The sequence below is a fragment of the Mobula birostris genome, chromosome 19 (genome assembly GCF_030028105.1).
Source record: "Mobula birostris isolate sMobBir1 chromosome 19, sMobBir1.hap1, whole genome shotgun sequence".
NCBI lineage: Eukaryota > Metazoa > Chordata > Chondrichthyes > Myliobatiformes > Myliobatidae > Mobula > Mobula birostris.
In genome coordinates this window covers 13,262,949-13,277,277 of record NC_092388.1, presented here as the reverse complement: position 1 = coordinate 13,277,277, position 14,329 = coordinate 13,262,949, and the positions used below count along the sequence as shown (strand labels likewise).

The 14,329-nt window shown below is 43.4% G+C and overlaps 1 protein-coding gene across 4 annotated transcripts in view; it reads right to left on the bottom strand.

The window, feature by feature from the left end:
• The window catches only part of osbpl3b (oxysterol binding protein-like 3b), a 197,490-nt gene that overhangs the window by 139,451 nt on the left and 43,710 nt on the right, over nt 1-14,329 (bottom strand). For all 4 annotated transcript variants that reach the window (XM_072283250.1, XM_072283249.1, XM_072283248.1 and 1 more), the window contains 5 exons: nt 13,942-14,163; nt 4,830-4,946; nt 2,056-2,109; nt 501-614; nt 253-417 (listed from right to left, as the gene is read on the bottom strand). In XM_072283250.1, coding sequence (XP_072139351.1) covers nt 253-417; nt 501-614; nt 2,056-2,109; nt 4,830-4,946; nt 13,942-14,037 — 546 coding nt within the window. In that variant the 5' untranslated portion in view covers nt 14,038-14,163. The remainder of the gene's footprint in view (nt 1-252; nt 418-500; nt 615-2,055; nt 2,110-4,829; nt 4,947-13,941; nt 14,164-14,329) is intronic.

Below are 14,329 nucleotides of genomic sequence, written 5' to 3'. Positions count from 1 at the left end.
AACCAGTTTCTGATTCTGACCAAAAAGGCCGGGTTCTGCATGGGCTTCTGTTGTGTTATGCTCAGGGAAATCGAAGCCAATCTACTACAGCAAGACCCATGGTAAGAGCAAAGATTACAAGCAAAAACAATACATAAAATCACATGCTACAGAACAAAAACACAATGGTTTATAGCATTCTTTTTTAAAACCCAAAAGGTTAACCTCTTGCATTGTATACCTGGTTAAATATTTACTTGTTTAGGGCATTACCTTCTGTAAAGGGGAGTTCAAAGAGCTCGAGGAGTCTGTAGCGGATGAGACAGGGAAGAAGTGATTCGTCACATCATGGGGAAACTTAGCAATTTCGTTCTGGCGATACAGCCTGTGGTGACGCAACTTTGCTACCCACTCGTCAAAAAACTCCTGGACCTTCACCTGGCAAACAAACAGTTAAGTGAGTGCCATCATGAAGAAAAGATTGTCCGCTTAGACTCAGCCAGAGGAATGCCGTCAATTACCTTTAAATGATATATGTGCTCTTCTGTGTCCAGATCGATACATTTTGCCTTCTTCTTGATGGACATCACAGACAGCCCAACGTCAATGCAGCCGTGAAGTTTTCCTTTCTGAATCTGGGAAAATAAATTTAGTTATCAACGAGGAACTGAAACACTTGGCGAACTGCCAGAATGTAAGGTTATAGGTCAAACGCAGGAACCAAAATTTCCTGAGACATTTCGAGCTAATGGATTTCTCCTTTAAACCAAGGGTTCGCAACCTGGGATCCATGGACCCCTTGCTTAATGGTCCATGGCATGTAAAAGGTTGGGAACACCTGCTCTAAAGTATTGACAGACAGAGAACTATCATAAACAATCTTTCTGTACTTCAGTACAGATGGCTGAGGTACCCAATCCTGAAGAATTTGGCAGCTCAAACTAAACAAGGTCTGAACCCACTGTGGACTCCAGACAGGAGGGAAAGTTCCTTCAGGTTCAATACGTTTATAGCAATTATCATCTCCCCCATCTTCTTTACATGATCTAGTGACTTCCCCTTTAACCATGGAGAGTTTGGCCCCAGGTTATCAAGGAATTACCTCAACCTGGCACAAATGAGATGCTGATACCTCAGCCCAGGTAAAATATCTATTGCTTTTTGACTTTTGGTGCACTAGTCAGGATCAAATATACATTCCTGAAGAGAAACATTAATGCAGAAAAATAAATTAAGCAACTATCACCATATTATGGAAATGATGGAATTAAAGGTAACGGAACTGGAATTGGTTTACTATTGTCACTTGTCCCAAGATGTAGTGAAAAGCTTGTCCTGCACATTGTTCATAAAGGTCAACTCATTACACAGTGCAGAGTCGTAGAACAATACCAATGCAGAATAAAGTGTAACAGCTACAGAGGAAGTGCAGTACAGGTAAACAATAAAGTGCAAGATCATAACAAGATAGGTTGTGAGGCATTCAACACTGCAGCGGAGGGAAACCAATTTACTCCTTTCCAGAAATATCTTTTCTGTAAGTGACAACAGGTCATCAAGATGGGTTATTATTAGAATAAAGGATACAAATTATTTTTGAAAAAACTCATTTTTGTTCATCAAGAACAATATTAGCAAAGCTAAAGATGACTCTTAACTTAGGCTTCTGAATCCTTCGAAACGGTTTAAAGAGTACTTCTAATACTAAGGGCAGGGCAGGGCATCCATCCAGCATCCTCTGACTTTCTACCATCAGGCAGGAAACTACGATGCATGAAAACAAGAACGGTCAGGATGGGAAACAGCTTCATCCCCCCAGGCCATCAGGCTTCTGAACTCCCTGCTGCATCACATTCAAAGTGTCACCAGATAATTTGTACTGTACCCTATAGTATTTAGTTTATGCACTTTACTTGGTTCATCTATGTGCAGATCATTTGTAGATTTAATTCTTACTTTCCTAAGTTATTGTGTGTTACGTGTACTACTGAGCTTTTACACCCTGGTCTAGAGAAATGTTGTCTTACTTGGTGTCATAGTTAAGAGACAATAAACTTGACTTGACTTAATACTCACATCAGCCTGGGCCTTTGCGTACTTCAGGATCCCTTTCTCCAAGAAGAAATATCGCTGGAAGTGAAAACAAAGATACATTAGGGACATTTAATAGACTTCTAGACAGGCACATGGATGACTGAAAGATGAAAGGCCATGTAGGAGGGAAGGGCTGAATTGATCTTAAAGAAGATTAAAAGGGTAACACAACATTGTGGGCTGAAGGGCCTGTAATGTTCTGTGTTCAAAAGTATTTACTGGAGATCTATCTAATTCGGGAAAAGAATATAATTAATATAACAGGATAATAGCAGAGCAGGTCTGGGATTCCTATCTTCACCACAGTCGAAGACCAGGTCTAAAAACACTCTTGCTCTCTCTGCAACAAATGTTTCACAATTTCCCACAATGAGGGCAGGGGAAAAAAAAATTAGGAGCTTAGAAAAATAGGCAGCTATGCGGTAGGGAAATTCTAGGCAGTTTCTAGGGTAGGTTACGTGGTCGGCCCAACATTGTGGGCCGAAGGGCCTGTAAAGGGCTGTAGATTTCTATGTTTTTATGTTTCTAAAAATGTAACCTACACCTGGTGCCAGCCATGATTCTTGCAATAGTATTTTCTTTCAGGCTTACGCGAATTACATGTAGGGATCTGGAAATCAGGTCAGAATCAACCCTCATTTCCAGATAGGGTGCTGAATCATTTAACAAGGAACACAAATCATTCTTTATATTCCTTGCATTGACTGCTGTGTGCAATGGGAACATCTACAGCTGTCGAATTTACCGTAACGGTGAGGGGTTAGCAATGATAACAGATGCTGTAGGAAAACTTTGACCAAGCTCAAGTGGTTACGAAAAAGCAGTTAACACAAAACCTGAAATGTTTCAATAAAGATACAAGTGGTAGAATTTGAGGCACACCACCCACAGCAGCTCATTAACCTGAGAGTGCACATGCACAAAATCATTGGCGCAAAAATGACACATTTCACTGTATGTTTCGATGCTTCAGTGTAAACGTGACAAATAAAACTACCCTTTATTATTTCATACATTCACAAGGCGGCACAAACTCCACTCAGAGCGCACAGGAGGTTAGGATTGAACCTAGTTCACAGGGCGCTGGCCAGCCAGCAACTTAAGCAGCTAAGCCTACCAAGATAACCCACTCAGTTTCTTAATTTCAGTTAAAAAATTCCGGTTGAGTCACTAGGCAAGTCCACAATTGAATACTTTGCCCAGAGTTCATTAGATAAGCCAAATCCTGGAAGAAAGTTCAATGGCAAATATAGCATTGTCAAAGGACCATGGACCTCACAGGTTTATAGACAGGGTGAATGTCACTTGGACGTGCAACTACAGAACAAGGCAAGGGAGCAAATTATATTCTCTATCTCAATATATTTTTGGGTAAAATTTCTGTGACCACCCCCCCCCCCACCCCCAACAGATGTGACATGCACATCTCCTGCATTCCAAATAACCAAGGAGGCGGTTCTAAGAAAGTGGCCTGGGTTGGCTCCGGACCTGTGCTGCCATTTGTGTGCAGTTTTGCATACTTTCACTGGGCTGGCAGGGGTTCATTCTGCACGCCAAAGGTGTGGGGTTGGTAGGTGAATCAGCTGCTTTCAACTGTGCTTTGTGCGGCTGGGTGATAGGAAAATCCGGGAAGCGAGGTGCACGGAGGCAAGAAAATGGGATTGGTGTAGATGGTGCTCAATGGTTGGCACGACATGGTGGGCCAAAGGCCTGTTTCTACACCTTTACCTATCAGATTTAAAAAAAACAAGGCAGGTAAATATGTCAAATATCCCATTTTTCATTCTATTGTTTCTATTTCTGCCAGATGATAAAAATAAGCATCAATATATCAGCAATATTAGAAAGTCCTTGACAAAGGATCAAAGTTTAAAGCAAAATTTATTATCGAGGTATGTATAAGATAACATATGCCACCTTGAGATTCATGATTGTGCAGTTATTGACAGGAAAATAAAGAAATATAATAGAAAAACTGTACATAAAGACTGATAAACATCCAATATGCAAAAGAAGACAAATTCTGCAAATAAATTAATAAATATGAACTGTAAAGAGTCCTTGAAAGTGAGTCTGTAAGCTGTAGAATCAGTTCAGAGTTGTGTTGAGTGAAGTTATTCACACTAGTTTAGGAACCTAACAGCTGGATGGTAGTAATTGTGTTCTGGTCCCCTACCTACAAAAAAAGATATCAATAAGATTGAAGGAGTCCTGAGGAAATTTATAAGGATGTTGCTGGGATCCGGAGACCCGAGTTATAAGGAAAGGTTAAATAGGTTAGGGACTATATTCCCTGGAGTTTAGGGGGACGAGGAGAGATTTGATAGAGCTATACAAAATTATGAGGGGTATAGAAAGGATAAACGCAAGCAGGCTTCTTCAACTAGATTAGGTGAGACAAGAACTAGAGAGGGGGCCTGGAGCAAGAGTGAAAGGTGAAATATTTAAGGGGAGCTTCTTCACTCAGAGGTGGTGGGAATGTGGAAAGAGCTGCCAGTGGAAGTGGTGGATATGGGTTCGATTTCAACATTTAAGAGAGATTTGAATAGGTACATGGATGGGAGGGCTGTGGTCTGGATACAGGTTGACGGGACTAGGAAGAATGATAGTTTAGCACTAGCACCTACTTGATGGGCTGAAGAGCCTGTTTCTGTACTGTACAATGACCCAATGAAAAAATATGAACGTGGTTATTTGGTACATTTCTATTTTATTACTCTGGTGTATTTCAACATTGCTCCCCCCACTAACCGCACCTTATGCCAGCCTTTCAGGGGCCATTTCCTCTTCTTCAGCATGTATCCTTCCTGCTTCTCTGGTTCGTGAATAGCACTGGTACTGTCGCGAAGCCCTTCCACAATCTCCCAGCTATCCTGCTCAAAACAAATTTTTAAAAAGAATTCATGGTACATTTAAAATGCACACTTCACAGTTGGCTGCAAACTACTGTACTGCTCTTTTTTTTTTAGTTCCCATTGGGTAATTTATTCAAATTGCTCAGTTCTTATCCTATACCTTTTCCTAAAACCGTCACCTTGGGCAATTCAAATAGAGCAGACCTTAATAGCTCGTCATTGTTGTGATCTAGTAATCCAAATGATTTATCAGTCTCAAAAATATTAAAATGTTCACTCTGAAATCAGAAGTATAAATGATATAAGTAATGCTGAAATTATTGCAATACTGTACTAAAATACGTAAGAACTTTAGAACTGGCAAATGGTGCAATTTAATCTCAGTACATTTGCATAACTACATTTTCACAATGTAGTAATAAGACTTTAAGACAAAGGAACAAATTTGGGCTATTCATCTCATCAAGTCATCATTAGATCACAACTGATTTTAAGTTCAAAGTACATTTATTATCAAAGAGTGCATAAACTGTACAACCTTGAGATTTGTTTGTTCATAAGTAGCTACAGAGCAAGTCCAAAATAACCCAATTAAAGAAAAAAATACAAAAAATAAAAATGACCAACACCCGTTAAGCAAGAGAAAAAAAAAATCATATCGTGCAAACAATTGAAGCGAACAACAACAAACTGAACCAAAATTTGGTTCAGATCCGAACCCTGGAGCAGTCTGGAGTAGGGGTGAAAGCCTCACTTATCAATACATCATATTAACGGGCACAGAGCACAACAGTCGTGGCAGACTTCATAGCCTCTGTGGGGGGGGGAGAGGGGGGGGGAGAGAGGGGGGGAGAGAGGGGGGGAGAGAGGGGGGGAGAGAGGGGGGGAGAGAGGGGGGGAGAGAGGGGGGGAGAGAGGGGGGGAGAGAGGGGGGGAGAGAGGGGGGGAGAGAGGGGGGGAGAGAGGGGGGGAGAGAGGGGGGGAGAGAGGGGGGGAGAGAGGGTAACCATCATGGAGAATGAGTGAAATTGGCTCTCGCCCTGAATCCCAACACCCTGGCTTTTCAGTCTATCTGGGCTGGTGTCTAAATTGACCAAACAGGCAGCGAAAGGCTTCGGCGCCCTGGAGAGAGGAGTGAACACCACAGAAAGCGAGCGCAATTGCTCTTGTCTCTGATCTGAGCTGGCGTTAAGATTGTCTAAACAACGTATCGTACCTTGCACTAGGGTCCGGGCATCGCTGCTGCGAAAGGCACCGGGCCCAGTGACTCACTCTGGACCCAGATTTAGTCACCCAGTCCAAAGCCGCTCTCAAGCCCCTCAAATCAGTTCGGCACCCAGAGCGATCCAACCTTGCACCAGGGCCAGAGGTAAGGGCATCGAATCTCCTCCGCCCAGGCCCTGACTTCTCCTCTTGGCACTCACAGTGATCCAACCTCACTCCCGGGCCAGTTGTACGGGCATCGGAACTCCATCTGCAACACACCATCTCGGCTCATCCCCCACACTTCCCTTGCTATCGCTTGTCCCTTCACTGTTTGTGGTGATAATTTAACACAATTTACCTCAGAAAAGTTATTTTTAGTGATGTTTTTACTTGGATTTCTTAGCTTTTTGACTACCAGAAAGCTGTCACACACGTTTGGTGGTGGCATCTGAACTAGAAGTTGATTTTCCCCCTTAACTCCATTCTCCTGCCTTCTCTCTGTAATCTTCGACACTCTTACAAATCAAATTACAATTACTCTCCGTTTTAAATAAACCCAGTGACTCGGCCTCCACATCTACCAGTGGTAATGAATTCCATAGATTCACCACCCTCTGGTAAAAGAAATTCCTCCTCATCTCCACTCTAAAGGGACATCCCTCTATTTTGGGTCTTTGTTCTATAGTCCAAGGCTCTCCCACTATGGGAAACACACCCACTCTCTCTAGATCTTTCAATATTCAGTAGGCAATGCGTGCTGTTACTTCAAACAGTCAGATTATCTGAGGTGTGCAGAACTAAAACTTACCAGTTGTATGGTAGCGGGGTGGTTATGGGTTGCTATAGCAATTATGATGAAATGCTGAAACCTGAATCGTTGGAGCAGACAATGTAATCTGAATGTACATGACAATAGTGACAATTTAAATTCAATTTTTCTTTCCCTTTCGTAGTGGAAATAAAAATAACAAGCTGTCATCACAAATGCTTTGTGGTGTGAAACACAGGATCCTTCCCCAGTTTAGCTTTTGCGATTCCAGTGATTACTTCCTGACACAGTAAATGGCCACCTACCATCTAGACCAGAGATTCCCAACTTGGGGTCCACAGACCCCCCCTTCTTAATGGTATTGGTCCATGGCATAAAGGAGGTTGGGAACCCTGATCTAGAGTTTGGGGTCATGTCATTGGCTAGTCTTGAGCTTGATACCAAAGATCGAATCCTGAAGCTTGACCAGAGGTCCAGAAATCAAAGCTCGAAGGCCAAGTGCCTGGGTCTATGAGTCTATGGTCCACTGGGGAAGTCGGAGGCGCATTGCCTGCGAGTCCACTGGCCCGATGGAGGCCCAGGGGCCTTTCCTGGGATTGGAGGACTGTGTGGGTGTGAGGGAGAAATGGAGCTAGTTATCACTACTGTTGTTTTGTTGCTTGTTGTGTTCTCTGTTGTTCTGATGGGCATTTGGACATGCTATGTTGGCACCAGCCTCAGCACACCCTTAGGTTGTGCTGGTTGCTCATGCAAACAGTGTATTTCACTGCCTATCACAGTGTATTTCACAGTCTATCTACTGATATCTTTTACAAACCCACTGATTCTCACAGCTACCTGGACTATACCTCTTCCCACACTGTTACTTGTAAAAACACCATCTCCTTCTCTCAGTTCCTCCATCTCCACTGCATCTGCTCTCAGGATGAGGCTTTCCATTCCAGAGCTCCTGAGATGTCCTCCTTCTTCAAAGAAAGGGGCCTCCCTTCCTCCATCATCAACGCTGCCCTCATCTGCATCTCTTCCATTTCGCACACATCTACGCTCACCACATCCTGTCACCACCCCAGCAGGGATAGAATTCCTCTTGTCCTCACTGACCACCCCATTAGCCTCTGTGTCCAGTACGTAATTCTCCGCAACTTCTGCCATCTCCAATGGGATCCCGCCGCCAAGTACATCTTCCCCTCCTCAGCTTTCCACTTTCTGCAGGGATGGCCCCCACGCGACTCCCTTGTCCACTCGCCCCTCCCCACTGATCACCCTCCTGGTACTTATCCTTGCAAGCAGAACAAGCGCTACACCTGCCCCTACACCCCCTCCCCCACTACCAGGCGAGGCGACATTTCACCTGCCAGTCTGTTGGGCTCACCTACTGTATCTGGTGCTCTTGTTGTGGCCTCCTGTATATCGGTGTGACCCGATGTAGATTGGGAGACTGCTTCGCCAAGCACCTATGCTCTGTCCGCCAGAAAAAGCGTGACCTCCTGGTTGCCACCCATTTCAATTCTACTTCCCATCCCCATTGGAACATTAGATTATGAGAACACCCAGTCCTCTTTTATTGTCATTTAGAAATGCATATGTGCATTAAGAAATGATACAATATTTCTCCGGAGTGATATCACACAAAACAGGACAAACCAAAGACTAACACTGACAGAACCACATAATTATAACATATAGTTACAGCTGTGCAAAGCAATACCATAATTTGATGAAGAACAAATCATGGGCACGGTAAAAATATTCTCAAAGTCCCGAGTCGATCGACTCCCGAGTCCCCGATAGCAGGCTGCAAAAGGGAGAAACTCCCTGCCATAAACCTCCAGGCACCGTCAACTTGCCGATGCCTTGGAAGCAGCCGACCACAGCTGACACTGAGTCTGTCCATCCGAAAACTTCGAGCCTCCGACCAGCCCCTCCGATACAGCCTCCTGAGCACCTTCCTCTGCCGAACATGTCAGTCCGTTGGCCTCCTCTACTACTGCAATGAAGCCACACTCAGGCTGGAGGAGCAACACATCAGGGTAGCCTCCAACCTGATGGTATGAACATCAATGTCCCTAAGTTCTCGTAATTGGTCCTCTCCCTTCACCATTCCCCATTCCCATTTCCCTCTCTCATCTTATCTCCTTACCTGCCCATCAAGTCCCTCTGGTGCTCCTCCCCCTTCCCTTTCTTCCATGGTCTTCTATCCCCTCCCGTCAAATTGCCCCCTTCTCCAGCCCTTTATCTCTTTCACCAATCAACTTCCCAGCTCTTTACTTCACCCCCCCCCCACCTCTCCTGGTCACACCTCACCTGTCACCTACCACCTTCAACTTCGTCCTCCCCTCCCTCCCCACCTTCTTACTCCGACTTTTTCTTCCCAGCCCCGATGAAGGGTCTCAGCTCAAAACGTCGAAGGTTTACTCTTTTTCCTAGATGGTGCCTGGCCTGCTGAGTTCCTCCTACACTTCTTGTGTGATGCATTTCACTGCCAGTTTCAATGCACATGCGGTAAATAAATCCGAATCTGAAACTTTTGGACTTAAATTTTCATCAATCAATTGCTCTGGAGATTCGTGAACATGTCACTTCTGTGTTTATGTAGTGGAAAGCAGCACAAAAACCAGTGCTTTATTTTAACCCGTTTGAACGTGGCCCAGCGGCATTTATTCATTTATTTATAGAACCGGCGCTTTCGGCCCAACTAGTCGCATCACCCAGCTACCCACCTATCTAGCACTAGCCTAGTCACAGGACAATTTACAGTAACCAATTAACCTACCAACCAGTACGTCTTTGGACTGCGGGAGCAAACCTATGTGGTCATGAGAACATACAAACTCCTTACAGATGGCGTTGAAACTGAACTCCAAGCTCCAGGATGCCCTGTAATTGCATTGCGTGAACCGCTACACTACCAAGTGAAGGCACTTTGTTATGATCTCAGGCCAGACGCCAATCCTCTGGTATCAGAAGGAAACACAACTCCGACCAACAAGACTATCAAAAAAAAATATAAACTTTAGTGAGCAAAAGTGACCTTCAATTCAATTTATTGTTACAAGGATCAAGGATCAACTATAGTTGCATGTATATTTATATTCATCAGGAATTTGCTGTAGTGTGTTGGCATGACATACAACAATAACATTCAATAATGATAAGGAATAAATAATGATAGAGGTTAAAAAGGACAAATGTGGAAAAAATTAAAAGCATAAATATCAGAATGTATTTACAATGTAAACATTACAAAATGTGCTTTAAATTGTTTACAGTGCAGTAATGGCACTAATAGATAGAGGGGTGGGGGCTAACTAGAATGGTTGATCAGATGAACTGCCTGGGGGAAGAAACTTTTCAAGATGGCGTGAAGCTTTTGTTTTAATAGCTCTATCACACTTTCCAGAAGGGAGCTTCTGGAAAAGGTAGTTTGCAGAGTAGTGTCCAGTGTCTTTCCAGCCCGATTCTCTGACCTGGATATGTACAAGTCCTGTGGTGATGGTAGAATGCAACCAATATCCTTTTCTGCTGACCTGACAGTTCACTGTAGTTTTCGTAGATCGAGATACGATGCTGCACCAAACCAGAGAGTAATGGCCAACAAGAGGATGCTCTCTATGATGGCCGTATAGAATTGCACCAGTATGTTCTGGGGAAGATGGAATTGTATCAATTGTACATCCTCTGCAGAGCCTTTTTGTTAATGAAGGAGAGATGCTTCTCCTACATGAGGTCTTGTGAAATAATGATGCCGAGGAAACAACATTAAATATAGAGTTGTTGATAATGAGTACAACTGCTGGATCTTACAGGAAAGTCAATTCATTTTAGTGACGGTACCAAACGAATGAATCTTTTAAAGGTTACAACACTCACAGAGAATAAGTTTCCTGCATGATGCTGTATGCCTTCGGATGCCACAATGTACATTATGAGCTTCAGTTATGTACAGCAGCTGCAGGCAACTTCAGAGCAAACCAACAAAGAACAGCTGACGCCAACTTAAGTCTCCAAGGGTGACATTTGCTTTAGGTGAAAACAAATAAATGGTCACCCAACTACCAGAAAATGTTACACTTCACCCATAACGGAAATTCAGAAGGCCCGTGTGCAAAGAAAGAACCACCAATTGTTTTAGGGCTTGTGGAGCTCCTTGATTACTAAGGATGTCAAAGGTTACGTGAAGAAGGCAGGAGAATGGGGTTGAGAGGAATGATAAACCAGCCATGATGGCCTGCCAAAGGCCCAATGGGCCAAATGGCCTACTTCTGCTCCTATGTCCCATTGTCTTATGGCCCACAACAGCGACTGCTTATTCCCCTCCAGCATGTTGTGTGTGCTGCACTAATTATTTTGACACTCCCTTTAGCAAAACTGATCCCATACTAAATTAGGTGTAAATTCTGAACTCCCATAATTATTTGGCATAATTCATTGATACATCTATGACTTAGTCATGACTGGCATTCAAACCTCAGGAAGCTGAATCAGAGCTTGCAATCTCACCAGGCTTTAATACATTCAATTTTGAGAAGCAAAGTAAAATAAAAATAAACTCTCTTTTTTTGTGAATATAAGAATTATAGGGTTGTTGTTTGCAAGCCAACTACGGCTGGCTTAAAGCCAAGAGAATGGATGCTTGGTATATTCATTCAGAATCAAGGTTCAAAATACATTTATTATCAAGGAATGTATACTATATACAACCTTGAGATTCGTCTCCTTAGGCAGCCACAAATCAAAGAGACAATAGAACCCATTTATAAAAACGGCTGTCAAATACCCAGTGTGGGAAAAAAAGTAACAAATCTGGACCGGTGTTTAAAATCAGCCAAACAATGGGCTGTTCCTCATTCTTGGACCCAGGCTCCGCTGCTTCGATACACTCTCAGGCCCGGGCCCTGCAGACTTGAGTTGTCCTGTACCTGGCCTTCCCAATCTGACCCGGCACAAATCAGTCAAGCATCCGTAAACACAAAATACTCTGCAGATGTTGGGGTCAAAGCAACACTCAGAACACACTGGAGGAACTCAGCAGGTCGGGCAGCATCCGTGGAAATGATCAGTCAATGTTTTGGGCCTGAACCCTTTGTCAGAACCACTCCTCGCTCTCAGGCCCACCACTTCCACTTTGCCCTGCCTCGGCTCGCCTGGCCTCGGATCTGCTGCGGTGCATCGGCACAAAGTCTGCTCCAGCAATGGCCAAACATTGGCTCGTTCCTCGCATTCGGGCCGGGGCCCAACCATCTCAATTCAGTCTGTACACACCACGCTACGACCGTCCTGCACCTTTGAGACTCCAGCTCACACTGCAAAAATGCCAAATTGTACTGGCAGCTTGGAAGCTCAACTCCAAAAGGGAAGTTACAGGCTATCGATTGCAGTGACCTTTTTCTGGAAAAGATGCGATTAATGGTTAGTAGTTTTGTTTGCTGCCAGTAAGGCGTCGCTGTATAAAGTAAATGAGCAGTGCAAAAAGAGAGCAAAAATAGTGGGATGATGTTCATGGGTTCATTCAGAAATCTGAAGGCAGACTGGAAGAAGCTGTTCCTAAATCATTCCGAGTGTGTGTCTTCAGGCTCCTGTACCTCCTCCCTGATGCTGGCAATGAGAAGAGGACATGTCCTCGGTGGTGGGGTTCCTTAAAGATAGATGCTGCCTATTTTTTTTTGGGAGGCATTCCCTATTGAAGATGTCCTCGATGATGGGGAAGCAAGTGCCTGTAATGGAGCCGGCTGAATTTACCCACGCGCTAATGGGAAGGACATACAAGCCTCTTACACACAGCCTCGGAATTGAACTCTGAATTCTGATGCTCCGAGCTGTGATGGCATTGCGCTGACTATGGCGCCCCACGTAGGCATCAGTAGGCATTGCAGAGCAGTCACATAATAAAAGATCTGGCTACACATCAACACCACTCTTTAAATCTTCCAATAACTACTTTTATTTTAAACAAACTACTGTGCCAAATAAGTACCCAGAAATATAAAAGAGTTGACTGGAATGGTTTCAGGACTATATAAAAATCTTAAGTATACCAGATTTTTCAAGCCTAAGGTTAAGTTTCCTCCATTAAACTTCAAGATTTATTAAATCAGCCTTAATCCACTGATTATTACTTTCTGTCATTACCAATTTATCACTCAGGTAATTACACCACGTCTCTTTCTACATCTCCCATTATAGCAGCTCGTTCTCCAGCAGTGAAGACAGACCACAAGTACAACACTTGCGCTCAACAGCGACTCAGGCTCTAGTGACCACACAAAAACCTTGTAAAATGAATCAAGATGAGTCACTGAAATACTTTCCTGTATTCTCATTATATCAAGCACTTCCCTGAAAGTATGCTAAGGGTGAGATGGTCGGTAATTAGGAAGAGAATCTTCAGCCCACAGCAGCACTGAAAGGTTTTGGTGCAGAGCAAAAGGTTAGCGAGCTCAAAGGCAGACGGGTTTGAAAAGGCACTTTGAAAGGTTCCAAAAATAGACTTGCACATTATGTACAGAAAAATGTTTCGGCAACTTGATTTTGCTCTTTTGCTCAAAATTAGCCAGATGCTTCTTTAAAATAACCTTCTACTCAACACACATTGCACAGTTAGGATTTTGTTAATGAGTTCTATAAATAGGAAAATCTAAAACTTGAAAGCAATTGTTTTTAAATAGGCAATACTACAGTTAATTAAGGCCCAAAACAATACATCTGTATTTAACTTCAAGGATAATTGCGTCTGCATGTTGCAGGTTAACAAGGCAAATTATAGCCGCTGCAATGTGCAAATTAATGTCATCAACCAGATTCAGGATTCAAGACTGTTTAATGTCATTTCTAGCATACAAGTGTAAAGGAGAATGAAATAATTGTTACCTTGGATCTGATGTAGCACAAAAAACACTATACATTCATAAAAGGCACAATTTATATATACATACATATACACACATACATATATTTATGTCTATAAAGTGACTCTGACAGGAAATGATAAAGTAGTGGTGGTGGGGATGGAGGTAGGGGGTGGAAGAGAATATACGATACCTGCCGAATATCCGGCCTGAACAAGTTGTTGGAATTCCGGGTGGGGGTTGACAACCTCTGGGTCACTACAGTCACCTGCTCCTCACTGTTGTTCATGATGAGGATGCTCAGCAGAACCACTCAGTCACAAGGTAGCTTTGCTTTGTCGAAGTCCACAGCAAGCACCGATCTCAGGTTAACTCAGTCATGTTCCGGGTCTGTGCTATGTACCACCAATTCTTCCTAGAAACGAGTTAAACAAATATTAGATTTTGAAGAGTTCAAAACTCTTAGTCACATTTATAAACACAAGAGATTCTGCAGATGTTGGAAACCCAAAGCGCACACACAAAGTGCTGGAGGAACGCAGGCCAGGCAGCTTCTACGGAAATGAATAAACAGTCCATGT